Source organism: Cnephaeus nilssonii, assembly GCF_951640355.1.
Source record: "Cnephaeus nilssonii genome assembly, chromosome: 4".
NCBI lineage: Eukaryota > Metazoa > Chordata > Mammalia > Chiroptera > Vespertilionidae > Cnephaeus > Cnephaeus nilssonii.
In genome coordinates, this window is record NC_137075.1 from 87450806 (window position 1) to 87477833 (window position 27028).

Genomic DNA, 27028 nt, shown 5'->3' on the forward strand with positions numbered 1-27028 from the left:
GCAGTCCCCTCAAATACCTCCTCTGGCCTTTGGAGGGTCATATGAAGGAGGCAGAAGAGGTCTCTTCTGACCTGAGGACTTCTTCACAGATGTTTAGGCAAGATGTCTTGAATACTCACTGGCCTGCCTGGAGGTAGCAAGGTGGGAAAAGAGCCACACCCATACCAGTCATCCACTCTAGCATACTCTACTGCTCCCAGATCCATATAGCCTCCCGCTATGGAAAGTACCAGGACACTAGGCCATAGTCAATATGGTATCACACATATTATATATAGAAAACTTTTTCTAAGAGCTCCAGGTTATTAGCTGATTTTCTTATTTAGTTAATAACATCAATTTTCAGGTCAGGAAACTGATATTGAAAGATTTCCCAAGGTTGAACCATGGGAGTTAAAAATAAAATATGAATGTTCAAGTTCTCCAATCATGTCTCTCTATCCTTTGAGGATCCTATTCTGCACACTTGATGCAAAGGTGTCCAAGAATATCTTCTTGGAAAAAAGGCCAAGTGGCAGGAAATGCCTGTGTTGCAGGGGAGGCTGAAGGCCCCCCGGGCCCTGGAGTCAGAAACAGGATGGGCCACCTGGTCAAGGATAAAATGAGGTTTATAAAAGAAATGTATCTCCTCACCTAGCTCCTTGAGTCATCCAACACTTCTTCCTAGAGTCATCCCTAAGAGATGGAGATCTAAGACCTTGCTCATTCAGAAAACTCTCTGGTTTGCCAGCTGAACCTGGCTACACAGGCGTTCACAAACTACAAAGGCCATGTTAGGCCCTAGCTGGTTTGGCTCAAAGGATTGAGCGTCTGCCTGCGAACCAAAGGGTCCCGGGTTCGATTTCAGTCAAGGGCACGTACCTTGGTTGCAGACTCCTGGCCCTGGTCAGGGGTGCATGCAGGAGGCAGGAGGCAACCAATAGATGTATCTCTCTCACATCAGTGTTTCTCTCTGTCTCTCCCCCTCCCTTCCACTCTCTAAAAATCAATGGGGGCGGGGGGTAACAAAGGCCATGTTGGCCTGATAGTTGGGTACTCCGAGGAAGTGTCAACCACATCTGTACACTTCATCCTGAATAAAGTATCCACCATCTTCCTGAAGGAAGGCTACAAGGGCAATTAGATAGGGGTCCCACACTGCTCTTTCAAGGTGACTGGATGTGGGGTTCTGTGCTGGTGTGTCTGATCCCTGCCCCTAGAGGTACCAACATTGTTACCACCTTGTGTTTAAGAAGCTGCCACTGCTGGCTGGTATTAATAAGCCAGTGCTCTATTGACAACCTGGACAACTCGGTTAAAACTACCTCTGATGCTGTATCAAAAGCCTACAGCTATCACTCCTCTGACTTCTGGTAATAAACTGTGTCCTCCACTTCTCCTTACCAGGATTTCACTGACCAGCTTGAAGAGACTACACCTGAGTTCCCTGCAGAGAACCAGGTGCCTGCTGTAGTTACCACAACGTGTTCGTCTATAAGCAAAATTAAAGTGAACAGAATTGGCAGGGTGGTAGTGGTGGTGTTCACAGCAAGGCGTATCCCAACTCTCCATCAAATATGAGCCAAGATCATCACAAGACCCCCTAAACCCATTCCCTTTGAACTCCAAACAGAAAAACTAAGCCGTCCAATAACTTTGGGATGACTTTCTGTTAGATGGTGCAGTTTCCATAGTCTGAGTCAGAAGTTCTAGCCCATTCCACAATTTTTGAGTCAACTTAGGGCTGAGTCATTTTCAATACCACTGTACTTATATGATACTCAAGAACCTGCTGCTGACCAGTAAAGAGAATGATGATCATGTAAGACCAGCCCACAAAACCTGTACAGGGTACTGCAAAGGAGCATCCAATGTAGAATCTCTGGGGGTAAATCTTGGCAAGAAAACTTTGTAGACATTGAACATGATTCATCGGATTCAGCATCAAGAATCTGAACTAGTCTCATGGGCAACGATGGTCTCAGAAAATTTTAAAACTAATTGTGAAGTATAGCAATGACAATGGAGAAATTGACCTTGCTTAGCATCTTAAGAGGCCACATGGGCTCTTTTTCACCCTCCCCCAGGCTGTTTGGAAAGGGAATAGATAAAAGTTATCATAAAAGTCGGAACAAAAGAGGGGTGGAATGAGACCTGCTCTGCAGTTCTGCACTGTTTTATTTCTTGACCCGGATGGTGGTCACATGTGCACTTCATGTATACTTATTAAATTGTATGTGCGTGCATACCCTTTTTTGTATATGTTACATCTCAAAATAAGTTTTCTATTTTTAAGTAAAAGTATTACAGGATACCTGGAGCTGGTCTCTTATACTTCAGGATCTAAGTGAAGCCGAAGTAGAGGTAAGGAGCCCTCTGTTCCCACCTCTATTGTAGCCCTAAGAGTGTGGCTGAGAGCTCAATGTGCAGTGGCTCAGAGGTACCGGCACATGAGAAGCTGAAACTAGTATTTATTTTTTTTAAATATATTTTTATTGGCTTCAGAGAGGAACAGAGAGGGAGAATCATTGATCAGCTGCTTCCTGCACACCCCACTTTGGGGATCAAGCCCACAACCCAGGCATGTGCCCCGACCAGGAATCTAACTGTGACCTCCTTCATTCATAGTTTGACGCTCAACCACTGAGCCATGCCGGCTGAGCAGTATCTTTTGTTTTAATTTAAGAATAATCTTACTAGCCTCTCGAGTCTTAATAACAACTTCAGGATGAGATGAAATCACTCACTGAGTGTTCATAGTGACTTATTCAAAGCCACAAGGGCAGCGAGTATAAAAGATGTAGGACAGTTAACCTAAAAATGTAAAATCAGAGAGAATTTTGTTTCGTTTTGTGACATGGCATATCACTCAGGAGCTTGATGAAATAGGGTAAAAGCACTGTAAAAGAGTTTTCCAGTTAAGATTCCAATTCATTGGGTCTGGGCATGGGGGCAAAAATCTGAATTTTAAAAAGAATTCCAAATAGGATTTTGTTTTGATTTTCCAGATTAGGAATTACTGTACAAGACACCATGATTACTTCTCTTAGAAAGCCAGGGTCCCTAATACTTTTCTTTCTAGACATAAATCAGGCCTGGTTTTCTCTCTGCCAAGTTTATCTTTGTTTGGAAAAGAATTGGTACCACCTGCCAAATTTGAGGAGCTGTGTTTTTGTTTGCCACACCCAGAGCACTTGTGGAAGGGTTAGGGGTGCGGGGGGGGGGGGGGGGGGGGAATAAATGTGATTATATGCAAAATCAGGATACATCAAAGTGTTTCTAGTGTTACCTCTGGGTGGCAGGTGATTTATTTCTTGTTTTTTTCATTTGCAAATTTTCTACACTGAGTTTCTTATGTAGTAAAACTGTAACAAATTAATGTTTAAAAGATTGATGAGAACAGACCCCCTCTGCTCTTGCCAAGCTGCACAAGCACTTGTCCTGACCACTGGCTATCTGTGTGAATGACAGTGCGCCCCTTGGCACCATGGACAGCAATCAGGGAAGGGTGAAAGGGCAAGAGGCCTGGGACAGGCGGGTCTCCCAGTGTACATCCTACCCTGAGCCGCCGGCTTCTGAAGGAATTCTTGGGAAAATGCAAAAAAATATTTCTACTCCTTAGTCCTTTTAAACATTTATTTATTTACTGTACAAAATATTTACACAATCATTGCAACTGTCTGGCCCTTTTGCCTGGCCTGACAAATTTGCAGCAGGGCTTGGTCTCCGCTGAAGTTCTAGAGACATGCCGATGTTCTCCTTGGTGTTCACTTTGTATCTGGTCTCCTTCAAAGACACTGAAGGCCAGGAGGTTAGCTGACCCCCAAAGTACCTGGGCCACAAGGGCATAAATAAAAGAACTGGCCAAAATAAGAAATGTGAATAGAAAATTGCCCGAGAAGTAACACACACTACTTCTCTCCGACACACTGTACCTTTCCCCACACTGGCTAGTACCAAAGCAGGATTAGAAGGAAAAAAAAAAGGTAAAAGAAAGGCCCAAAAGAGCAAAGATACATTTGAACAGTTAGGAGAGAGGATAAACTGGAAGAATAGAAAAACCACAACAGTACCAAAGGGTTTTGTTAAACAAAAGGTCCTGGGGTCAGGACCCCCACAGGGATGCAGCTGCCCCAGCTGGGCAGTAGTGGTGCCCAGGATGCTTTGAAAAGTGCTATGACCAGAGCTTAAAATGACAGGTCTAGCCAAGAAAATCAAATCGAGCTCCAGCGTCAGTCTGTGGGGAGCTGCTGGAGGGGTGAAAGCAGAATCCAGAAGAGGAATAACTGCCAAAGACAGCAGAACCAGCCCACGGGCCCCCCGCTGGAAACCCCTCTCTGGGCCGAGGGGCAGCATCATGTTTCCCAGGGTGATGACAAAGCTTGCCTGTACATATCCCACGGGAAACACTGGGGCAAGCAGCAGCACCTTGTCCTGGTCCCTGAGGAGAGCAGTGACCGTGTGGCATGCAGGACCCTGTGGTGTAGAGGCCCTGACACTGGATCCTGGACCCCAAGAATGAGTGAGGTCAGCACCCACACCAAGAAGGACAAATGACGACTGCGAAGGAGTGAGGTCAGGCATGAACAGCAGCAGCTCAGAAGGGCTTGTTCCTTGTGATCCCTGGGAGCAGGAGGGCTCAGACTTGCTTCCAGGAGGCCAAGGCAATGCCACAGTCCTGCCTCCTCTCTGGACTCTGTGTACTTGCTGGTTTTGGCGATAAAGATGGCTTGTAATAGTCTCAGACTTGAATGCCCCATTGGGAATGGTAGATTGCAGCAAAGCCTTCTTAAAAACAGACATGTGGGACAGTTGATGAGGTTTTGCGTCTTGCAAATGTTTTCATTCAAATTGTAATGAAGAAGGATGTTGCCATCATCCAAGAGACAGCAGCAGGTTCTCCTCAATCATCACGCAATAGTGAACCTAATATATCTTCCTCCCTTCTTAGTTGCCCTTGGTGGTAACTGAGGGATTGAAGGGAAGTAACTGGGGCAGCTAGGTGTTTACTGCCTGCCGTATCTCCTCTGTTCCCAGTGTCCTGACCCAAAGGACCTGTGAAAACACTTGAATTGCTGGTCCCCTTCCCATGCCCCAGTGCTGCCAGAGAACACCAAGCAAAGAGAGAAGCAGGGATCACTGGCATGCTATTCTTACGATCCCAGTTCCTTGCTCCAAAATTTTCTTCAGCAGAAAGCAAAAGAATCCCAGTTCTTAGCAGACTGCATAACTCGGAGGCAGGTGACCAGGCCCAGCCACACCTCAGCGTAAAGAACAAACTTAGGGACAAGCATCAGTAGTCTTCAAGCCAGCCATATGCCTAGACATGCCCCAACCTTAAAGGAGAAGCGGATTCAGCACTGGAGGCCACAGCCCAGCTATCTTTCACATGCTTAGGTCTGCTTTTCTCACTGGCTCAAACGCAAGAAAAAGCTTAGAATTCTTTAGAAATTAATGACCATTTCCAGAAATGCCTGCAAGGAAAGCTCCTTTTCCAGTTTGGAACCACACAGAAAGATCCATTTGTGCTCAGTCCCCACTAGAGGTAGTCCAGGGCCAACGCCTATGCCTGCCATTGTGCAGAGGGACAAAACCAAAGATTGCGCATGTGGGCCTCTTTCTATCTGTGCTTCTCCTGGCTCCTGCTGAGAAGAGGCAATAACCCTGCCCACAAGAAGGACTCACAGACCTCAGGTCAAGTAATGAGGGCCACAGAGGGACCCCGAAGGAGCATAAGCAGAGGAGGATAGCAAGGCGAGGGCACCAGCTCCCCAATAAGAGCTGAGCCCTTTGTGTAATCTCCTTCAGCTAATGAGGCAGCTCCCGCTACTGAGATCTCCTAAGAACCAAGTGGAATTACAGCAGCACGGTCCTCTTCTCGTGACTGAACGAGTAGCTCAGCATACATACCATGCCAAAGTGGCCTACGGGGAGAGGATGGACAGGAAGGGGGAGAGGGAAGGACAAGGCCTGTAGGTGACCAAATACTCCAGACACTGGGGAGCATGCAGCAGCTTCTGGTTGATGGTTATGTGTTCTGTTAGCATCAGTGGTTATGATGTCTGTTGTGCGCACCCAGATGCTCCAGGCAGCACGGGAGCCAAGAGGATGGCAGGAGAGTGGTCAGAGCATGCCAAAGCCCTCACAGCCCTCGCTGATGGCCAGCTGCAGCATCCTGTGCACCTCTTCATACGAGTCATACGTAGGGAGGCACAGCTGGTTAAAACTGGAAGGGCAAGGGGAAAAGTGATTAACTCAAAACCACTGACAAAGGCTGGGAAACTAATCCCTCACATGAGCATGCATTGGGCCGTCAGATACCTACCATGTGTGTGCAGTTGGCAGCGTGCTGTGGGTCGGAGCAGCAATAATCTGGAACGAGGGACAGAGGGCCGCAAAGCCTCCGGGTGGTAGCTGAGAGGAGCCTGTCGTGAACTGAAGCAGTCGAGCCAACTCCTCCTGGGTCAAACTGGAAACCACGGTCCAAAACCACCTCATGACCTGGCAGGGAGAGCACAAGGTTGGGGGTCACACCAGTATGCAGCCCAGGGTTTGACCTCAGGGCAAGGAAGCAACAGGACACCCCAAAGAGGGGGTGTGGCCCAGTTACCACTCTGTCAGGACAGGGATAGGAATGGTTAGAGCTGACAAACTCTCTAGGAGCTTGCACTGTCACACAGTCAGGAGAGAGGTCGCCGAATGCTTGGTTCTATTTCTTTGACTTTCCAATGCACTGTTCCTGTGGCAATCAGCATGATAGCCAATAGAGACCAGGGGTCCCTTTTGTCTTTCCCACACATATATCATTTTTTCCCCAGTTGATATGTCTGCTTTTCTGACTCAACTTTTTTTTTTAATCCTCACCCAAGGATATGTTCAGAGCAGGGGTGGGGAATGTCCAGCCCTCGAAATCATTAGGTCTGGCCCTGCCAAGGCATTGGGGGTGAGTTAGTTAAATATTTTACCAAATAGAGCAGGCTAATTTTTAAGTTGATAATTCTGTATGGCCCATGAATGATGTTATAAATATTCAAATGGCCCTTGGCAGAAAAAAGGCTTCCCACCCCTGGTTTATCAATGTGAGCCTCCCATGTGTGCCCTGACCAGGGACTGAACCCACAACCTTTAGGTGTACGGGACAACACTCCAACCAACTGAGCCATCCGGCCAGGGCTTCAACTTTTGTGTTTTGAAACTTTTTCTTTACAACATGGCACAAGTCCAACTAAAAGAAATCTGGCCCACTTACCTTTTCTCTGAAATGCCATGAGCCACCAACGACCATTGCATGGGCTTTGAAATCAGCCACACTGATGTCTCCCGTGCCACACATCAGTAGCTGGAGAAGATAGTCAGGTGTTACTAGGACACTCAGAGGAACAAAGACCCAGCATAAGGTTGGTTACCTATGTTAATATGCAAAAATGTGGAATAAAGAAAACACCAGGAAAAAGACAAAAGGTGAGGTCACAATGCCAAAATACTGCTTTAGGAAAATCAATTATAATAGGCCAAAGTTTCCTAACCAATGTGCTAACAATCACACAGCCTTTTTTTAAAAAATATGTTGTTGTTTTTCAAATTGATTTTAGAGAGAGAGGAAGGCAGAGGGAGAGAGGGAAAAAACAAACAAACAACCACTGATGTGAGAGAGACACATTGAGTGGTTACCTCCAGCATGCACCACAACCAGGGATCGAACCTGCAACTTGGGTATGTCCCCTGACCAGGAATCAAACTGGCAACCTTTCAGTGCACAGGACGATGCCTAATCAACTGAGCTACACCAGCCAGGGCAAATCACACAGCTTTTAAAAATATATATTGATGACTGTGGTCTTACCCTAGACCTTTTGAATCAGAATCTCTGGGAGTAGGTTACAAGCTTGTGTATTTTGAAGAAGTTCCCCAAGCATTTCTGATGCATACATCTAATTAAGAACTGCTGCTGTGGATTATTTTGAATGGAAACAAAGGACAAAAAGGGAACTAAGTTTACTGTCAGTCTGATCTGGACGTAGCCTAGAAGCACCAGGGAGAAAAGCAGGCCCTTTCCCTTTGATGAAGACCCCCAGGCCCATTGATAAATCTGTCAGATGGCCTTCCCTTTTCCCCAGGATCCATCCTTTTGTGGATTGAACTTTTACTACCTTCCTTTTCTTCAGCCCAGCCCCTACTTGATCAGATAAATTAAAAAGCATGCCAAAAAATGAGAACATTAATGAGATCAGAGCCCTAAACATCTTGTTCATGTCCTAATCTGGTTCAGGATCCTGCATGTTACTTCACAGACTGTGAGTACTCATCCAATGGCTATAAAAAATGATACATCCTAATCAAGAGACAAGAAAAGCTCAAATTAAGCCTTAGGAGCCTTGGGTCCTTCAAAAAGAACTTGTTGAGCTAATGAATAACTAAGAGCAGCATGTGGAACTGTAAGAGACTGTGTCCTTCCTTCCTACTCACTTTTACAAATTGTTTTAAATGCTTTGCTTCAGGATGCAAACAAATATACCAGTAGCTATTCCTCAGCCCCCAAAATAACAGCATTAGGTTTCTATCAGAAACTTTAGGCTGAGAGATGAGAGTTCATTTTGTTTAGATTTCATATTTAAAGGTATAAAATGTAATGAAAATTGCACAAGACTTTGAGTCTTGTTCTCGAAAACAGTTCAGTTAGTAAGAATAAAAATTGTACAAACCCACCCAAACATTTTTGTTTTTTCATTTTTAAAGAACTTTCTCCATACAGAAAACAGTCTGCAAAAAACACACTCCTCATAAAAGCCATGGAAAGTTGAAACTAATAATTTGCATTATATGTATCATCTGTGAGCAGCAGGTAAAAACAAACTGATTTTATGTTTTGTTCACACCTGATACAAACTTGTATTTTGCTACTTATAGAATGGCATTTACCATCATAGAGCCATATTTTGGTTATTACAGGATCTAAGATAAGAATATATTAACTGTATAGCATTGTGGTCCCAAACGTTGAAATATGTCTTCTTCACTGGAACGTCCCATGAGGGCAGTGACTTTGTCTTACTCATGGCATACAGGAGGCACTCAATAAATAGTCCCTGAACAAATATGTCCTATTATTCCCTTAAGTCATCTTTAAAAATCAAAGACTGTACATGATACTAATTCTTTAGTACTCAACCAATATCAATAATATTTGATAAATAAGTGAATATTAAGTATTACTCTTCAAAAATAATTAGCTATTTACTGGTTTCTAATTTTTACTTTCTAACTTTTAATTTATTTTTTAATCCTCACCCGAGGATATTTTTCCATTGATTTTTAGAGGGACTGGAAGGGAGGGGGAGAGACACAGAGAGAAAAATATCAATATGAGAGAGACACATTGATTGGTTGCCTCCAGCATAAGCCTGCAACCGAGGTATGTGCTCTTGATTGGAATTGAACCCGGGACCCTTCAGTCCATGGGCTGATGCTCTATTCACTGAGCCAAACCAGCTAGGACACATTCTAACTTTTTAAAAGCTGAAGAATGGGTCAATGCATGGGAAGAGTGATAACAGTGCAATCAACCTTGCATGAAGGGCTTTCACATCTCATAACAGAAGTTCCTGTGTGAAAACTAAAACACTGAGACAAGAATGGGGGTTTGTGAATATAAGCACTTACCTCAAGCTCATTTTCATCAAAAATAGCCAAAAGGTTCTCAGGGACCAACTCATTCAGGCCTGAAACAAAGTAGCCCAGTTAAAACTATACCCACACCATGGACACAGGTACTTTCATATCAAAGCTAAGAGCAAACAGAATCTTACCTTTCAGGAAATGTTCCACCTCCTCTTTCACTTGACTGGCCAGCCGATATTGGGCCAGCAAATTTAAATAGAAGATTTTATTCGCATTAGTGACTGGGGTTTGAGCTCCACCTGTCATGAGTTCTACAACCTAAAATAAGATGCAAAAGATAGACAGGGAGAGGCTGTGGATGAGTGTTTGTAAGATGACAGCTGCTTGGTATGTCCCACAAACACAGCATTAAAGAAGTCCATCACAGTTGCAAGTTTCTGCTGTGCATTCAGCTTCTCAACACACTTGGTTTTGTACAGTTACTAAGCTTCAGGGTTCCTACCACTGTTGCTGTATTCTACTAGCTATTTCTGAGGGGGATCTGAGGGGGTCTTCTCTGACCTAGTCAAACAGCGGTGATGCAACAGGAAGAAGATACTATGGTCCCTTGTTAGCAACAGTTCAGTGTCTCTATGAACTGAAATTAAACCATCGCAACCTCTTCTCTTAAACCCCTGAGCCAATTGAGAATAAATAAAGCCAGGTAAGTAGTGAAGAAATCTCTTTAGAAATTCTAAGACGGGATCAGTTGTTCCCTTACATCCTTCCCTTACAGTCCCACAACAGTCACACAGGATATGTGATTATCAGTACAAGGGTATCAATCAGTGGTCACAGTTTTTTAGTCATTGCTATTTGCTTTCAATTGTATGTTACTGCAACTTTGGCTTCATCATTATCATATGATTTTGTTTAGCACTACAATGTAAACAGAACCACATTTGCATCAGAAATACTTTGGGCTAATAATTTTGTAATAAAAGGTTTAAAAATATACAGGTAGTGTTAAAATAGGAGTCATCTATATCAACACCACTAAAGCTGAGATAGGTATGCCATCCCCTCCAAAGCTCCCTGTGCAGTGACACTGCATTATCACTAAGTCCTTTTTCTACTAGAAAGGAAATAGGTGGGATAGCTGGGTTCATGTGTCTTTTACTCCACTAAAATGGGCCAGATCATAAAGTCTAGGATGCAAAGACCTAAACCTACCTTGTCCAACAAGGCTGCCACTACTCATAGGTGATTATTTACATTTAAGTTCATGAAAATAAAATAAAATGAGAAATTCCGTTATTTGGTCACACTGGCCTCGTTTTGGGTGCTCAGCGGACAGCACGAACAGAGAACATTCCCATTATTGCAGGAAGTTCTATTATGCTGCACTGCTCTGGAAGAGGGTGGGAGTCATGGGGCCTGCAGGCTCTGGTCCTTTTTCTCACCTTATCCAATTGACCTGATTTGTTATATTTCTCTTCTGCAAAGACCAGCTCCATCTCACTCATGTCATTGTTGAGGATAAAACAAACTTTAGATTTGTAGAATTCTGGGTCATCCGTTTCAAAGTACTAAGGAGACAGAAAGACAGAATAGAACATGACTACTCTTACCCAGAAATGAAATTTACAACTGCTAGGAACCACTTACCCCTTCAACCTTAAGAATAATTAGCTCAGAGTGGAGAGACTCCAGAGTTCAGGGCCAGGGGCGTTAGTAGAAAAGACACATCTCAGACATTACCTTGTAATGCATACGTAGTCCTATGATTTGGGCCAAGAAAGAACGGGTGAAGCGAGCACGGACCAACTGCTTGTAGGCTCCTCCTAGAGAGGACTCATAGAGACACTTGCCCACAAGCCGGCCCGCAAACTCATACATCTTCAAGCGTAGGTGAGGGGGGCGATTAGGGTTGGGGTGCACCTGTCAAAAAAACAGACATAAAAAGCTTTGGGCCATTTTTCTTATAGCCTAGTTCTGGAAAGACCCTCCCTCCCAACTCCATTCCAAGAGAGCAAGAATTTCAGTATTAAATCAAATACTCAGTAGTGGCTACCAAAAGCCCATCCAAATGGTATTGGCCTTTTGGTAGCCACTACTGAGTAATTCAAGTGACTGGAGGATAAAGGGCAAAGATGGACTTACATTAGGCTGAAGAATCTTACATTAAGTTTGTGGCTTCATCTGGCTGAGTATGGAAGTAATCAGTGCATGATGTGATGATGCCTTTTCCCTAAACTAGAACTTCCTTCAGCCAAAGTCCACTTCTCTCCTCCTGACACCTCTGCTTAGTCAAAGGTCTAGTACAGAATTCAATAGCTTCAGGCATGTTTTGAAAAAGTGGCTTAGTTATTATAATCAGTAGAATGGCCATTGCATTATAATGCTTTTTAGTAAAATATTCATCTGTCTGCATTTTCTCTTATCCTAGAGATGAAATAATGAAGGCAAAGCAGAGGGAGGTTAACTGATTAGTTCATATTGTAGGTAAGAACAGGGCACAAATTGTCAGATTCTCAGATTCATAATCTCAAACTCATCAGTCTACTGCATTATAACATAATCTACATTTTCAACCCACCCACGGGGAAGTCACAGACTCACTAATGCTTGGTTGTTGTCACTGAATCGGGTAAAGAGCTGATTGGTGGTATCAAATAGTGCTTTGCAGATTAGCTCAAACCATTCCCGGCGAGGCCCTCCCCAGTCCAGAGCTGAAAAATATAATGAAAATAAAAAGTAACTCTGGCCTACTATCTCCTATCATGTCTGTTCATTAATTCATTATTTTATACTCTCCACACTCCCTCCATTCCACTACCTTACTGTTTCCCTCTTCCAACCCACATAAACTGGACATTTTTTTGAAATCCCATCCTTTAGGATTAAAGGTCACTAAGCTAATACCCCCTAGTGTGGAAACACAGGAGATAAAATATCCCAGGAAATGGACATTTCTCTTAGTTCTACAAAGGTGAAAAGTTTGCCCTTCTAGTTCAAACTCACAGATCTCTCCCTCCAAGCCCTTGTTATGTCTGTGCTCTACAAGATCCACCAAGTCATCCAGCCAGTAAACACCACCCTTTATATCTTGACTCATGATTTTTTTCCTTGGAAAAAGAACCTGGGGTGTATTTAAGGGGGTTTTGCTTTTTGTGGAGAGGGGGTAAGAAATAGGAGTGAGAGTGGAGTTTAAAAAGATGAATATGAAATTTCAAAACTGACCTTCTTCGTCCTGGAAAACCACTTCAAAGTTCTTGCTCCAATCTGAGATGGAGAAATTCCGAGTGGCTTTCAGAGACTGAAAAGTAGCGAAAGGAGGGAAGTATCAGAACGTTGGCTGGCATCTCGTTGGTGTTAACAAGAATAATGCTATTGTCTACTAGTTCTTGGAGGCAATCTATTATTCATAAACGAGCTTTAATAACACCATTTTGTAATTAAAATACATGTATCTCCAGAAGAAATTTAAGGTTTTTAAAAATAATCTAATTTATCTTTACACCATTACTTTGTTGAAAAGTTGACGCTTGCTTTTCTTTTTACAATCCTCATTTTATTAATGAAAAGATGCTTAAAGAACTAAAAATGGGGGAAAAAAAGAACTAAAAATAGCTCAGATTAGTAAGCTGTCAGCAAGAGAACCAAGGAGTCCTGGTTTTGGTAAAGTACAGTCTATTTGCTAGACGTCTTTATCCAAAGGCTAGGTTCAGACAGGGAGCCATACCACATGGAGAATGTGGCTGAGAAAAGAGGTTTCCAATCACACCTACCAGAGCCAAACATCACAAACACATTTTGGACTGGGACCAAGCCTTCTCATTCTTGGGGAATGTAAGAACTATGCCAGCGTCTGTGCAGTGGAGACAGACACACATCAGGTGTTCCTTTTCCATCAAACCAGAGTGACAACAAAAATCACTGCCTTGTAATCCAACAAGAGCTCTTCTATTCCAGGGATTCCATAACAAGAACTTCCTTCTGTAACAACTACTTATACCTGCCCTGCATAGGAGTTCCATGAGTTTATTCAGGAGCTAGTTCAGTACAGATTCTAAAGCCAATGTGTCAACCAGTCTCTCTCCTTAATAACATACCTCCAACAAATCTGCCCCAAACTTAGTATAATCAAACAGAAGAATCGTCTTTAACAGGTATGTTTAAAGAAAAGTTTGGGTTTCATGAAAAAGATAACCTGAAGAATATAACCAAATATCAAAGAGGCTCCTAGCTGAAAAACTTAGATAACGATTGACAGAGATGAAGCTTTACTCACCGATTCCAACAAGGCATGTCTGCTGACCTTCAGGGTGACTTTGGAATGTGGTCTTTTCATATGTACCTGCCGAAGCTCTCGCTGGAAAAAGTTCACCTTGTCCTGAAAGGTCTCAGAGCCTCCTGAGGAGCCGCAAGATTCATCATGATTACAGCCTTATTACAAGACATCTGTGCAGGCCACTTCTACACCCTCAGGCACCCACAGTAGCTGCAGTCACTGCCCAACTTTACCTATGTTCTTATGGAGGGAACGGATGAAAGTGGCTGCAAGGATGTTCCTCTCCTTACAGCTGAGCTCCACAGGAGGCTGAATGCCATCATCTACCACCAGTGTAAGGAGCTTATGGACAGGGTCAGGGCCAAGGTATGAAAACTAGCAAAGGAGGAGAGAACAAAAGGAGTTAATTTATAAAATCCTCAACTCCAGCAAAAACCACCCACAACCCTATGCTCTGTACCAACCAACAAAAACAAGTTAAGCCTGTTTCTCCAAATGAGTACCTACCAGGAGTACATGTCCTTGTTTTTTACCTCAGTGCTCTGAATTCAAATTTTATTTTAAATTATTTGAGACCCAGAGATTGCCTTTAGTAAGAATCACAGGCAACACTACAGACCTTCTAACAAAGAATATAAGCAGGATGAAAATAGAAAGAATCTATAAAATAGCAAATAACTACCTGAAGAGGTTGGGTAAACTGGGTGGAGGAAAGTGATTTGCCTTTAGATTGCAAAAGCTCAGAAAAGTTAAAAAAAAATTAATATATGGAAATACTGATTCTAAAAGAGCTTCAATATACTGGGAGACCAAGCTAGGGGCAAAGTTGTTAATACCCTCTCCATTAATTTAGTCCTAAGGAAAAAGATAACTCTTGCATTATTCTGTCTTGCTTCTAAATTCCTATAAGACGTGTCTTATTATACTGTCTGTATTCTTCATCACATGTCATGAAATTACTGCTAACAGGCTGAGCTATTCCAGGGCTGAAGCCTGCTCAGCAAGAACCAGATGTAAGGACCCACTTACTTTGGTTCCTGGGCACACTCGGAAGGTATAAAGGCGCCAGGGAATGATCTTCAGGTAGAACTCCTTCACTGAGAATTGCTGGTGGGCCAAAAGACAAAAAATGAAGTGAATGATAAATAAAAAGGCTAACTCAAATATCAGAGTCCCCATCTATACTTCTCATGATAACCCTTTTCATCTATGGACAAAAAGGATAATTTAGGTCAGTATTGAAATCAAATAAGTAATATCACCCTCCTGAAATAGGCAAATTAAAAATAACCCTCTGACAGTGCAATTTCACATAAAGATATTTCATACTCTTAACATTTAAGTCTTACTACCACTTGTAAATATCTGAGCTCAGGTTTTCACTTTATGAGTAGAGAACATTATTTCACCTGGAAACAATAAAAGTCTACTTCTGCTCAGTTCGGTGCTGCTCAGAGAGACTTTCTTTAAGTCAATGGACATGGAACAGCAGTGGCCCCTATCTATTGCTTTATCCCTATTTAAATGGTACCAAGGATTTGCCAGGGAAAAGGGGGTGGGGGACAGAAAGGTGATTGGGGTGGAGTCTCAAACAAAAAGGTTCATAAAAATTCCTTATTAAGAGTAAAGAAGGATCTCTTTATGTTATTTACAAAAAGAAAAAAACAATGCCATAATTTTTTTTAATTTAAAAAATCCGTTAACTGATGTGTAGTAGCTGATTTTTTCTAGATTTAAAAAAAATCTTCATTAAAGAAAATTTCACATACATACTAAAGAAGAGAAAAAGAGTATAATGAACCCATCACCAACTTCAACAATTATGAACTCATAACCAATCCTGTTTCATCTATACACCACCATTCCCCCGGGCCAAATTAAGGCTAGATTTTTAAGTGACAAATGGTACGTAACAAAGTTTTCTGAAGGAGAATAGTATTAGAACTGTTTTGATTATGAGATTAAAGGGATATAATGGGATGTTTCAAGAGTCTCATTTTTCCGAGGTTTGAACAAGCAAAATACAAATATTAAATCTCTAACACAAAGCACCTCTTAGCTCAGGGCCCTTGGGAAGTTCACCTCCTTGTCTCTGCCAAAAGTTCTCTGTTCTAATCCTGTAGCCTGATGGTGACATCCACTTATTGTGGTTTCACAGATCACAGAATGAAAGATCAAATTGTTTTGAAAAAGCACAAGGGGACAACAGTAATTTTTATACTAGTGAGGAACTTTTAAAGTAACTTTCTTTAAAGCTCTAAGAGCCATGCCTTGAAAAATCTTCCCAGAAGCACTCAAAGGGCAGAATGCCACAGGTTCCCTAAAGTTCCAAGGCACATGAATCTCCAGACAGAGACTTAAATCTAGTCCAAACCAAACATCTGCAGCAGAAGAGGTGGCACACTCTCTGCTGCTTCACTTTAAGTAACCTCTCTTAGCATCCTAGAAACCCTACAAGTCAGTGATCTTGCCTGATTCTCAGACTATTACCAATTACATGCAGGCTGGGGCTGGGAGATTTAGAGGCAAGAATGGGAGTTCCAACCTTTGGTGACACATAGCAGTACACCTTCTTCGGTTTCTTCACCTTCTCAGGGGTGTGACACTCAGAAGGTGAATCTTCTTCCTCCTCCTCAGCAGCCATGGAAGGCCGGCGCTGGGAAGAGCTCATGTGCATGGGTGGGAGGTGCCATGGTGTACTGGTACAGTTGGCAGCATTATAAAGATAAGCCTCAAAGTAAATGCTCACTCCTGAGGTGGACACATTGCGTTCAACAATATTCTTCTCATTCTCTGAAGTAGAATAAGGGATAAAGTTTAGAGTAGAAGTCAGAGAAGAAAAAAAAAATTAAACTTTTAGCCCACAAGACTCTGAGCTAAGCTTGGCTCAAATAGCAGATGTTTGTGAGGTCGTCAAAAGAGCACAGGCATGCAAAGAACAAATCACAGCTTTTCTTTCAACTCACCACTTAGGACAATAATGTCAAATTCGCCATTATGGATTGGCTGATTTTGGTACGAAATGCAGGCATGGAAGCAACCACGAGAATGCAGGGTGAGTCGCAAGAAGACCTGGCAGGTCTGCCTGTTGGATGTCACTGACTTCTCAAATGAGACACCAGTTTGCTCTTCTTCTTGGGGACCGAGCTAATCAAGGAAAACAAAGCATCACTAAACATATATAATTTTCCGTATTTGCACGGAAAATATTTAGCTCTCAAGACACTAAATATCTGTCTACACTAATTAATTTACTCTTTACAAAGAACTATCCTATCTATGAGCTAATCTAAGGCTCATAGTTACTAATTAGATAGGTATTATCAGATGAAGAAAGGAAGGACAGCACAGAAGTCAGGAAGAAGGAGAGAAGAGATGGAAGTGAATAGAAAGGGCAAGAATGATAGAGAAAGGAACACAGAGAGAAAGAAGGGGGAGGCTGCTTACCTCATGAATGGACAAACTGTAATTGTGCTCATCTCTCAAGGACGTGGAATTGTTGGTAGGGTTGTCATACTCATCTCGGGGCACTATTTGAAGGGTGTGTGGCTGCCCACAGGTCAATACAAGAGTAGAAAAATGGCACACAATTTTGGTCTTGGAAGGAACCACCATTCCTGGAATAAAGACAATGGAATTTAACAGTTAGGTGCTTTTCAGGGCACAAAGAGAACTGTATCCCAGCCCAACTCCAAGGGATAAACAATACCACTAAGGCCCAGCCAGCGTGGCTCAGTGATTGGGCATCAATCTATGAACCAGGAGGTCACGGTTCAATTCCTGGTCAGGACACATGCCTGGGTTGCAGGCTCGATCTCCAACCAGTGTGGGGTGTGTAGGAGGCAGCCGATCAATGATTCCCTCTCATCATTGATGTTTCTATCTCTCTCTCCCTCTCCCTTCCTCTCTGAACTCAATAAAAATGTATTAAAAAACAATAACACCATTAAGAGGCAGAGAAAAAGATAGAAAACAAAGAGATTAATTCAAATAAACTTTAAGGACTCATTTTTACAAATTCCTAACTACTTCAAGCACTAAAGAAAATGAGAGAACTTGGAGAAAACAGAACTGAGTTACGGACACAATGCCTAGAGTCTATTAGAAATCTACAAGTGAGATAGGCCTTAAAACTAAGTGCTAAAAAGTCACAAAAAAGAAAAAAAACCCACACAAAAACAACTAAATACTTAGATGCAAATCAGATAAAACATATACAAGGCTTGTATATTAAAAACAACAAGATACTGATGAAAGAAATAAAAAAGGTCTAAATAAATGGTGAGATGTACCATACTTATGAATTGAAAGACTCAACACAGTAAAGATGTCAAATCTCCCCAAATGATATAAAGGTTTAACATAGTTCTTATCAAAATCTCATCAAGATTTTGTAGCTTTAGACAATATTATTCTAAAATATATAGAGAAAGGTAAAGGACCTAGAATAGCTAAAATAATTATGCAATAGAAGAGTGAAATGGTAAGAGTCAGTTTACTCAATTTCAAGACTTATTATATAGCTACAGTATCAAGACTGTGATATTGGTGGAGGGATAGACACATCCATCAATGGGACAGAACAAAGAACCCAGAAATATACCCCTACAAATACACCCAACTCATCCTTGACAAAGGTGCAAAAGCAATGTAACAGGGCAAAGATAGCCTTTTCAACAAATGGTGCTGGAGCAACTGAACAACTTTATGCAAACAAACAAAACAAAAAAAGCCTTGACCCAAGTCTCTTATATAAAAACTAGAGGCCTGGTGCACGAAATTCGTGCACTTGGGGAGGGTGGGGTCCCTCAATCCGGACTACACCCTTTCGCAGTCCGGGAGCCCCGCAATCAATCGCCCCACATAGGGAGGCCCCACCCACCCACCCACTACTGCACCACCAGCCAGGTAGCCTGGGCCTCCCTTTGTGGGGCAATCGATCATGGAGCCCCCCGATCAATCGCCCTGTAGAGGGTGGCCTGGGCCTCCCTCTGCGGGGCGATTGTGGGGCAATGGCAGGCCCCCCGACCAATAGCATCGCACCCGCCTTGGCTGGTCTGGCGCCAGTGCGTGTCGTAGTGTGGTTGTCCGGACGGTCATTCTGCTGTTCAGCCATTTGGTCGATTTGCATATTACACTTTTATTATTATAGATGAACTAAAAACAGGTCATAACCTTGAATATAAAATGTAAAACTATGTAACTTTTAGGAAAAAATAGGATAAAATCTTCAGGATCTAGGACTAGTCATATAGATGAACTAAAAACAGGTCATAACCTTGAATATAAAATGTAAAACTATGTAACTTTTAGGAAAAAAATAGGATAACATCTTCAGGATCTAGGACTAGTCAAAGAGCTCTCAGACACTAAATATCTGTCTACACTAATAAAAGAGAAACATGCAAATTAACCATCACTCTGCTACACCAAGCCACACCCACCAGCCAATCAGGAGCAAGTATGCAAATTAACCCAACCAAGATGGAGGCCGGCCACAGAGCTGGAGCAAGCAGGAGGCTTGGGTTGCCCCGGCATTGGAGGAAGCCAAGCTTCCCACCCACCCTGGCCTCCGCTCAAGGCTACAAAGTTTCAATTATAGAAGATAAATAAATCCTAGATACTTGCTTCCAGCCGGCCCTGGCCTCCACTCAAGGAGGAGCTGAAAAAAAAGAAAAAGAATAAAAGGAGGGGCTGGGACCTTGGGTCACCGGGGGCTGATCAGGCCAGGATGGGACGGCAGGGGCCATTGAGGGTAAGCAGACCAGCAGGGGGGCCAGTTGGGGGTGAGCAGGCCATCAGTGGGGGTCAGTTGGAGGTGATCAGGATGGTGGGGGGGGGCAGTTTGGAGTGAGCAGGCCAGCAGGGGGGCAGTTGGGGGTGAGCAGGCCAGTGGGGAGGGGAAGTGAGGGCGAGCAGGCCAGCGGGGGACGGGGGGGCAGCTGGGGGTGAGCAGGCTGGCGGGGGGGGCAGCTGGGGACAAGCAGGCCGCAGGCAGAGTGGTTAGGGGCAATCAGGCAGGCAGGCAGGTGAACGGCTGGAGCCAGCAGTCCCGGATTGTGAGAGAGATGTCCGACTGCTGGTTTAGGCCCGATCCCTGTAAACCGGCAGTAGGACATCCTTCGAGGGGTCCCAGATTGGAGAGGGTGTAGGCCGGGCTGAGGAACACACCCCCGCCCCCGTGCACAAATTTCGTGCACCAGGCCACTAGTATATATATAAAAGGCTAAGTGTCGTCTGACCGGTAGCTATGACGAGCACTGACCATCAGGGGGCAGACGCTCAACACAGGAGCTGCCATGACATGCATTGGTCATCCTACCTAATAGACAAATATGCAAATTGGCAATACCTCTGACACACCCACAAGCCACGCCCACCATCCAATCAGAGCGAGCATGCAAATTAACCCAAACCAAGATGGCTACAGCCACAGAGAGCAAGGTTTCTTAGGTAACAGAGGAAGCCAAGCTTTCCGCCTGCCCTTGCCAGGCCTAAACCTCCACTCAAGCTACAAAGTTTCAATTATAGAAGGTAAACAAATTCAAACAAATGGCGGCAGAATGGAGCTTGAGAGAGCAGGCCAGGGTTGCTGCCGGCAACAGGGGAAGCAAAGCTTTTCGCACACTCTGGCCGGGCCCACCCGCTTAAGGCAACAAAGTTTCAATTATAACCCCAACAGAAATGGCTGCCGGCCTCGGAGGGAGCCCCAGGCTTGGCTCCGCTCCAGGCTACAAAGTTTCAATTGTAGAAGGAAAATAAATTCCAGATACCAGGGCCTCCACTTGGGTTGCCAGGGGGCGTGGCCGGCCTGCAAACCACCACAGGCCCCTCGCTCAGGCCGCCCCACGCCCCAAGGGAACCCTCACCTGATCCGGGACACCTTTCAGGGCAAACCAGCTGGCCCCCACCCGTGCACCAGGCCTCTATCCTATCTAATAAAAGAGTAATATGCAGATTGCTCATCACTGCAACACACAAGATGGCTGCCCCCATGTGGTCAAAGATCCTGCCCCCATGTGGACACAGGATGGCCACCACAAGATGGCCAACAGGAGAGGGCAGTTGGGAGGCACCTGGCCTGCAAGGGAGGGCAGTTGAGAAGGACCAGGCCTGCAAGGGAGGGCAGTTGGAGGTGATCAACTCTGCAGGAGAGGGCAGTTAGAGGTGACCAGGCCGGCAGAGGAGGGAAGTTGGGGGCAAACAGGCTGGCAGCAGAGTGGTTAGGGGGTGATGAGGCTGGCAGGCAGAAGCAGTTAGGGGCAATCAGGAAGGCAGGCAGGCAAGCAGTTGGGAGCCAGCAGTCCTGGATTGTGAGAGGGATGTCCGACTGCCCGTTTAGGCCCGATCCGGGATCGGGCCTAAACGGGCAGTCGGACATCCCTTGAGGGGTCCCATATTGGAGAGGGTACAGGCTGGGCTGAGGAGCAACCCCCCTCTGTGCACGAATTTCGTGCACCGGGCCTCTAGTTTAAAAATAAAAGGCACCACCAACCTGGCGCCGACAAACCAACACTTAGCTTCCCCCAAGTGGGACACAGGCCCTGCCACCACCCCGGAGCAACACCCCACCAAATCGCAGCCAATTCTGCGAAGACCCCATGGCACAAAATGCGGGCCACAGCCCAGCTCAGCCCGGAAAGAGTCGCTGTGGGCACTGGGTAATGACATCATGTAGCAACACCCGGCTTCCTCTTCCTAGCGACTAGTGTCCTTCGAGTTTCTTCAGCCCAGGAACCTGACTTGCTTTATAGCTAGGTGCAAACATTTTACAGTTTAACCAAATGTTAAACTGAAAAGAAGTAAGAAATGGTGGAACTTGAAAATGACTTCAAGGTTTTCTCAATGCGCAGAATATAGTCAAACACTGCTACAGTTAAATATTTTATCCTTGGTTCTCCCTGAGTGATCTATAATAATAATCTGCTTCGTGTTGATATTTACTGCTGTGTTGCTGAAAATTACCTGAAAGAGAAGTTGAGGTGCTTCACTGGGCTGGAAAAAGTTTAACTAAATCAGAAAGCAGGTCTAATTAAGCAAGTTTATTCTATATATATAAAAGGCTAAGTTGACTCGCACATGCATGATACATATAAAGCTCTTGCTGGCACCAATCGCACGCATGTGTTTAGATCTGTCATTGTCGATCATGAATTTAGTCGACACTTCTATTATAGAGAAAGGGTGAATAGCGATATTAAAATATTTCTTCTAATTAATTTCCTTTCAATGTGCATGAATTTGTGCACCAGGACACTAGTGATCTATAAAAGGAAACACTGATAAAATTGACTTCACCAAAATGAACAACTTTTGCACTGTGAATGACCCCATTATGGGGATAAAAACAAAAGCTGAAGATTGAGAGAAAACATATTACCTAACAAAAGACTAGTATGTAGAATATATAAAGAACTCTCAAAACTCAATAGTAAAAAAACAACACACCAAAAAATCCAATTAGGAAATGAGCAAAAGACATGAAAAGACATTTCACCCAAGAGGATACAGAGATGGCAAATAAGCACATGAAAAAATGTTCAACATCATTAGCCATTAGGGAAGTGCAAATTAAAACCACTACACACTTACCAGAATGGCTAAAATGAAAACTAGTGACAATATCAAATGTTGCTGAGGATGTGAAGAAACTGGACTATTCACACATTTCTGGTAGGAATGTAAAATGCTATAGGCACTCTGGAAGAGTTTGGCAGTTCTTTAAAAATACTAAGCATGAAATTACCATATGACCCAGCAATTGCATTCCTGGGCATTTCTATCAATGAAATGAACTTATGTTCACACAAAAATCTGTACATAAATGTTCATAGGTTTATTCACAATAGCCAAAAACTGGAGAAAACCTAAATGCCCTTTAACTGGTGAATAGCTAAACAAACTATGGTATCTTTACAACATGGAATTACTACTCAGCAATAAAAATGAACCAAGTATTGATACACTCAACAACCTGGATGAATCTCCAAGGAATTCTGCTGAGTGAACAAAAGTATGTGTATGGATAGACCTGGAGAGCATTATGCTATGCGAATAAGCCAGTCAGAGAAAGATAAGTATCACATGATCTCACTCATGTGTGGAACCTAATGAATAAAATAAACTGATGAACAAAATAGATAGAGGGTACAGGCTGGGCTGAGGGGCAACCCCCCTCTGTGCACGAATTTCGATCGTGCATGGAAGAGAAGCATGGAATTGTCAAATCTCAGAGGGAAGGCAGGAGAGTGTGGGTAGGTGGGAAGAAATCAACCAAAGAACTTATATGCATATATGAAGGAAAAAAAGGGGACATATGTAATACTTTCAACAATAATGATTTTTTTAAAGTTATGTAAACCAAAAGGTTATATACTGTATGATCCCATGTAGATAACATTCTTGAAATGAGAACATTTATAAAAATGGAGAACAGCTCAGTGACTACCAGGGGTTAAGGAAGAGGTGGGTGGGAGAGGAGGAATGGGTGTGGTTATGTAAAAGCAACATGAAGGATTCTTGTGGTGATGGAAATGTTCAGTGTCTTGACAGTATTGATGTCAATAACCTGGCTGTGATATTGTACTATGTTTGTTTTAAAGAGTTGTACTTCCCCTTTTTAAAAAATATATATTTTAATTAATTTGAGAGAGAGGGAGAGGGAAAGAGAGAAACATCAATCTACTAGGGATTGAACCCATAACCTGGGCATGTGCCCTGGCTGGGAATCAAACAGGCAACCTTTTGGTGCACAGGACAACGCTCAACCAACTGAGCCACACCAGCCAGGGCTACACTATATTTTTAAGATGTTGCCATTGAAGGAAACTGGGTCAGGGTATACCAGATCTCTCTATTATTTCTTACAGCTGCATAAGAACCTATAATTATTTCAAAAGAAAGAGTTTAATAAAAGGACTGGTACACACTTATAAGGATATGAAATGTTCTCCATTGGTGGCAAGGAGGTAGTTTGATAATAATTCACGTGGAAAGGAGTCTGTGAGAGAGACATTGAAACAAAGAACGAGATATATGGAGAGAGAGATGGCTTGGGAGCCACCTTGTCAGCCTTCCTCTGTTTTAAGAGAAAGAAAATTGATGACTAGTCAAGCAAAGATACACAAATTTTCTTAAGACCCTTCTTGTTATAGTTTGACCCCAAAAGTTTCCATGGTCCTATCACTGCTGTAGATATCAAAATGAAACCCTCAAAAGGAAGCCATGGCAGGACACACAGGACAGACAAGATCTCGACACACTAAAGAGATATGTTACAGAAGGAGGAGTCAGAGATTATACTTTTAGGCTTCAAAGTCAGTGAGCATTTATTATCTGACATAAAGGACATGAAGGGGTGAAACAGTAGAGATACAAGCCTCAACTCTTAGATACCAGAAGCTTGAGCAAAAACTCTTCAATGAGAAGTAAAACACACAATGGCAGCAAGAGTGGGATTAAGTCAAGGTGGTTTTACTTGAAAATTTTTCAAAAATCAGGAGAATTTACCTTTTGTCTATTCTGGCACCCTTACTCCTTAAGAACTTACCTGGCTGATGACCCAGCAATTCCACTCTTAAAGAAATGAAAATGTGTGTCCACACAAAAATGTACACAAATGTACACGGCGGCATTATGCATAGCAGCCAAAAGCAATGACCCCCAAATGTTTATCAACTGATGAATAAACTGCAGCATTCTATACAATGGACTATTACTTGGAAATAAAAATATATAAGTACTAATCCATGCTAAAACAATCATGCATAAATCTTAAAAGCATTATGCTAAGTGAAACTGACCAGTCACAAAAAGTCCACGTATGTTATGATTACACTGATCTGAATGTAAACAGTAAAGTAGTAGCCACAGTAAGCAAATCCAGAAGCAGCAGATTAGTGGTGGCCTACATCTGGGGCATTTGGGGAAAATGGGGAGTGACTACAAACAGGTACAGGATCATGGGGTGATGAAAATGCTTGAAAATTGAATGTGGTGATAGTTGTACAACTAATGTGGTGATAGTTGTACAACTCTATGAATTTTAAAAACCATTAAATTGTATATTTTAAATGGATGAATTTATAGCATGTGAATTAAATCTCAATAAAGGTATTATTCAAAAAAGGTGTAATTACAAAGAAAAAGAAAAGGGAAAAAAAGAGGGAGGAAAGGAGAGAAAGGAAGGGGGCAGGGAGAAATAATGTACCAGGCTGAAAAATCTTGTAGTAGGGACTGTAGGCCACATTTAATCCACCAAGCTTCACTGAGATTTCATAACGCCCAGCCCTGCGCACAGTGAAGGCCACCTTGACCACATTGGAACTGGGCTCCTGGAGGACTTCCTGGGTCACTGGAATTTCCACTGCTAGCTCAACATGAGAGATGTGAACTCTTAGTCCCACAGGCCGATGTGCAGGGAAAGGCTGCCCGTTCTTATAGAATAACTGCAGTGGGAAGAAGAGGGGCACCCATTAGTGAACAGTGGGAGAAAATCGTTAGCCATCTACTCAAAAAACTGTGGGGAGCAAGGAGGTAGCTGGTAAAACCCAGTACCCACCCCCTCCTACAGTCCTGCAGACACAGGGAGAAAGAAATTCTCTTAACACTTCAAAGAAAACCATTAAATCATGAACAAATTCTTAACTTGTTTCGAGGACAGGGGTTAAGATATACCATTAAATCAATTTCAGCTTGACATTTCCACAAATGTTGACTCTTCTTACCAGCCCTTCTTATTATGTTATCACTGCTAATCCAATGTAAAGGTAAGTCAGTGGGTACCACTGGCACTGAGTGAACTAAAGCACCAGGCAAGGCTAGGGGGGTTCTGGCTACAAAACCAAGCATGGTACTGTAGTAAAGTCATCACAGGGGGCAGCCCACTATTTCTAGTGCCACAGAGTAAATAATTTTGGCTTTATAGGTCACACACAGCTATTCAATTGTGGCTAACTACTCATAGGCAATACAGGAAGATGAATGGGTGTAGCTATATTCCAATAAAACTGTATTTACAGAAATAAGAGGTGTGCCTGATTTAAGCCTTGGGCCATAGTTTGCCAACCTCTAAATCTACAATAACACTAACTCTATTTAGTAATATTTTTCTTATTTTGAAGAGGTAACATTAAGTTTATACTTTTTCAAAGCTAAGCACCCATTAAACCAAAGTGCTAGAGAAATTCGTGACTCTTCAGATACTAACAATTCCCAAGTGCCTGGGAGAGACTGAAAAACAAAGAAAAATGTTAACATTCTAGGCCAGCACCACTAACAGACTGAACTGGGCTCTGAAAAGTAAGTGACTCAGAAACCCCAAAGGGTATGGAGACAGAAACATTCCCTTACATGCACTCGGAAGGCCATGCTGTGGCCCACCTCATAGGGGTCCTTCCAATCCCAGGAGACTTTGCAAGACCGGGGATCCAAGTAATTTCCCCGCACGTAGTCATAAATAGTCCGGTCCCCTCGGCGCTCACGGTCCTCATTCTGGAGGAAGCTGACTACACGTGCGGCGAGCTCGAAGAGGAACTTAATTGTGAAGAAGAATGCAACCACAGATACTGTGATTCCACCTATGTGAAAGAGAGAACACACAGATACCTGCCAGTTACACATTACAGCTTCTCATTATGGAACAGGCTAGCCATCTCTCAAAAAGTAAAGGAAGTCAGGAAGAGATAGTAAGACTCCCAAAGAAACACTGTACTGGGTGTACCTCTGTGGGTGAAGAGAGGGATTTATATACCAGGACTCAGACACAACTGTCCTCGGGACAAATCTCACCCACTGCTTGTTTTTTAAAATAAAGTTTTATTGGAATGAAGCCCCACCCATTCATTTACATATTGTCTAGGGCTGCTTTTGTCCTAAACTAAAAGAGTTTGGTAGTTGTGACAGACACTATATAGGCTGGGAAGCTAAAAATATTTACTTTTAGCCCTTTATAGAAAAAGTTTGTCAACCCTTGTTCTATACCATGGACCACATATCATGCCTGCCCCACCACCTTCCTAGGTGCTGGCCCCTCACAAAAGTAGTAAAAAGAATGTGCATTATATTCCTGCCATTTGGAAACATTCCCCTCCCTTGTCCACTTGGCAAAAGTCCTCCTCAACCCCCTCTAGAATTTGGAGTTCCCTCTTTTGGGCTCCC

At 43.2% G+C, this 27028-nt stretch overlaps 1 protein-coding gene across 3 annotated transcripts in view; it reads right to left on the reverse strand.

Moving 5' to 3' along the window:
• Positions 1-3579: 3579 nt before the first annotated feature.
• The window catches only part of AREL1 (apoptosis resistant E3 ubiquitin protein ligase 1), a 43013-nt gene continuing 19564 nt past the window's right edge, over positions 3580-27028 (reverse strand). For 2 of the 3 annotated variants that reach the window (XM_079767865.1, XM_079767866.1), the window contains 17 exons: positions 26222-26448; positions 25080-25317; positions 17318-17487; positions 16837-17017; positions 16416-16663; positions 14900-14977; positions 14104-14245; positions 13871-13992; positions 12820-12895; positions 12199-12308; positions 11338-11517; positions 11040-11165; positions 9786-9915; positions 9640-9698; positions 7229-7318; positions 6305-6480; positions 3580-6205 (listed from right to left, as the gene is read on the reverse strand). In XM_079767865.1, coding sequence (XP_079623991.1) covers positions 6103-6205; positions 6305-6480; positions 7229-7318; positions 9640-9698; positions 9786-9915; positions 11040-11165; positions 11338-11517; positions 12199-12308; positions 12820-12895; positions 13871-13992; positions 14104-14245; positions 14900-14977; positions 16416-16663; positions 16837-17017; positions 17318-17487; positions 25080-25317; positions 26222-26448 — 2456 coding nt within the window. In that variant the 3' untranslated portion in view covers positions 3580-6102. Of the gene's footprint in view, positions 6206-6304; positions 6481-7228; positions 7386-9639; positions 9699-9785; positions 9916-11039; positions 11166-11337; positions 11518-12198; positions 12309-12819; positions 12896-13870; positions 13993-14103; positions 14246-14899; positions 14978-16415; positions 16664-16836; positions 17018-17317; positions 17488-25079; positions 25318-26221; positions 26449-27028 lie in introns of those variants that run through there. The other variant, XM_079767867.1, reaches the window with a different exon arrangement.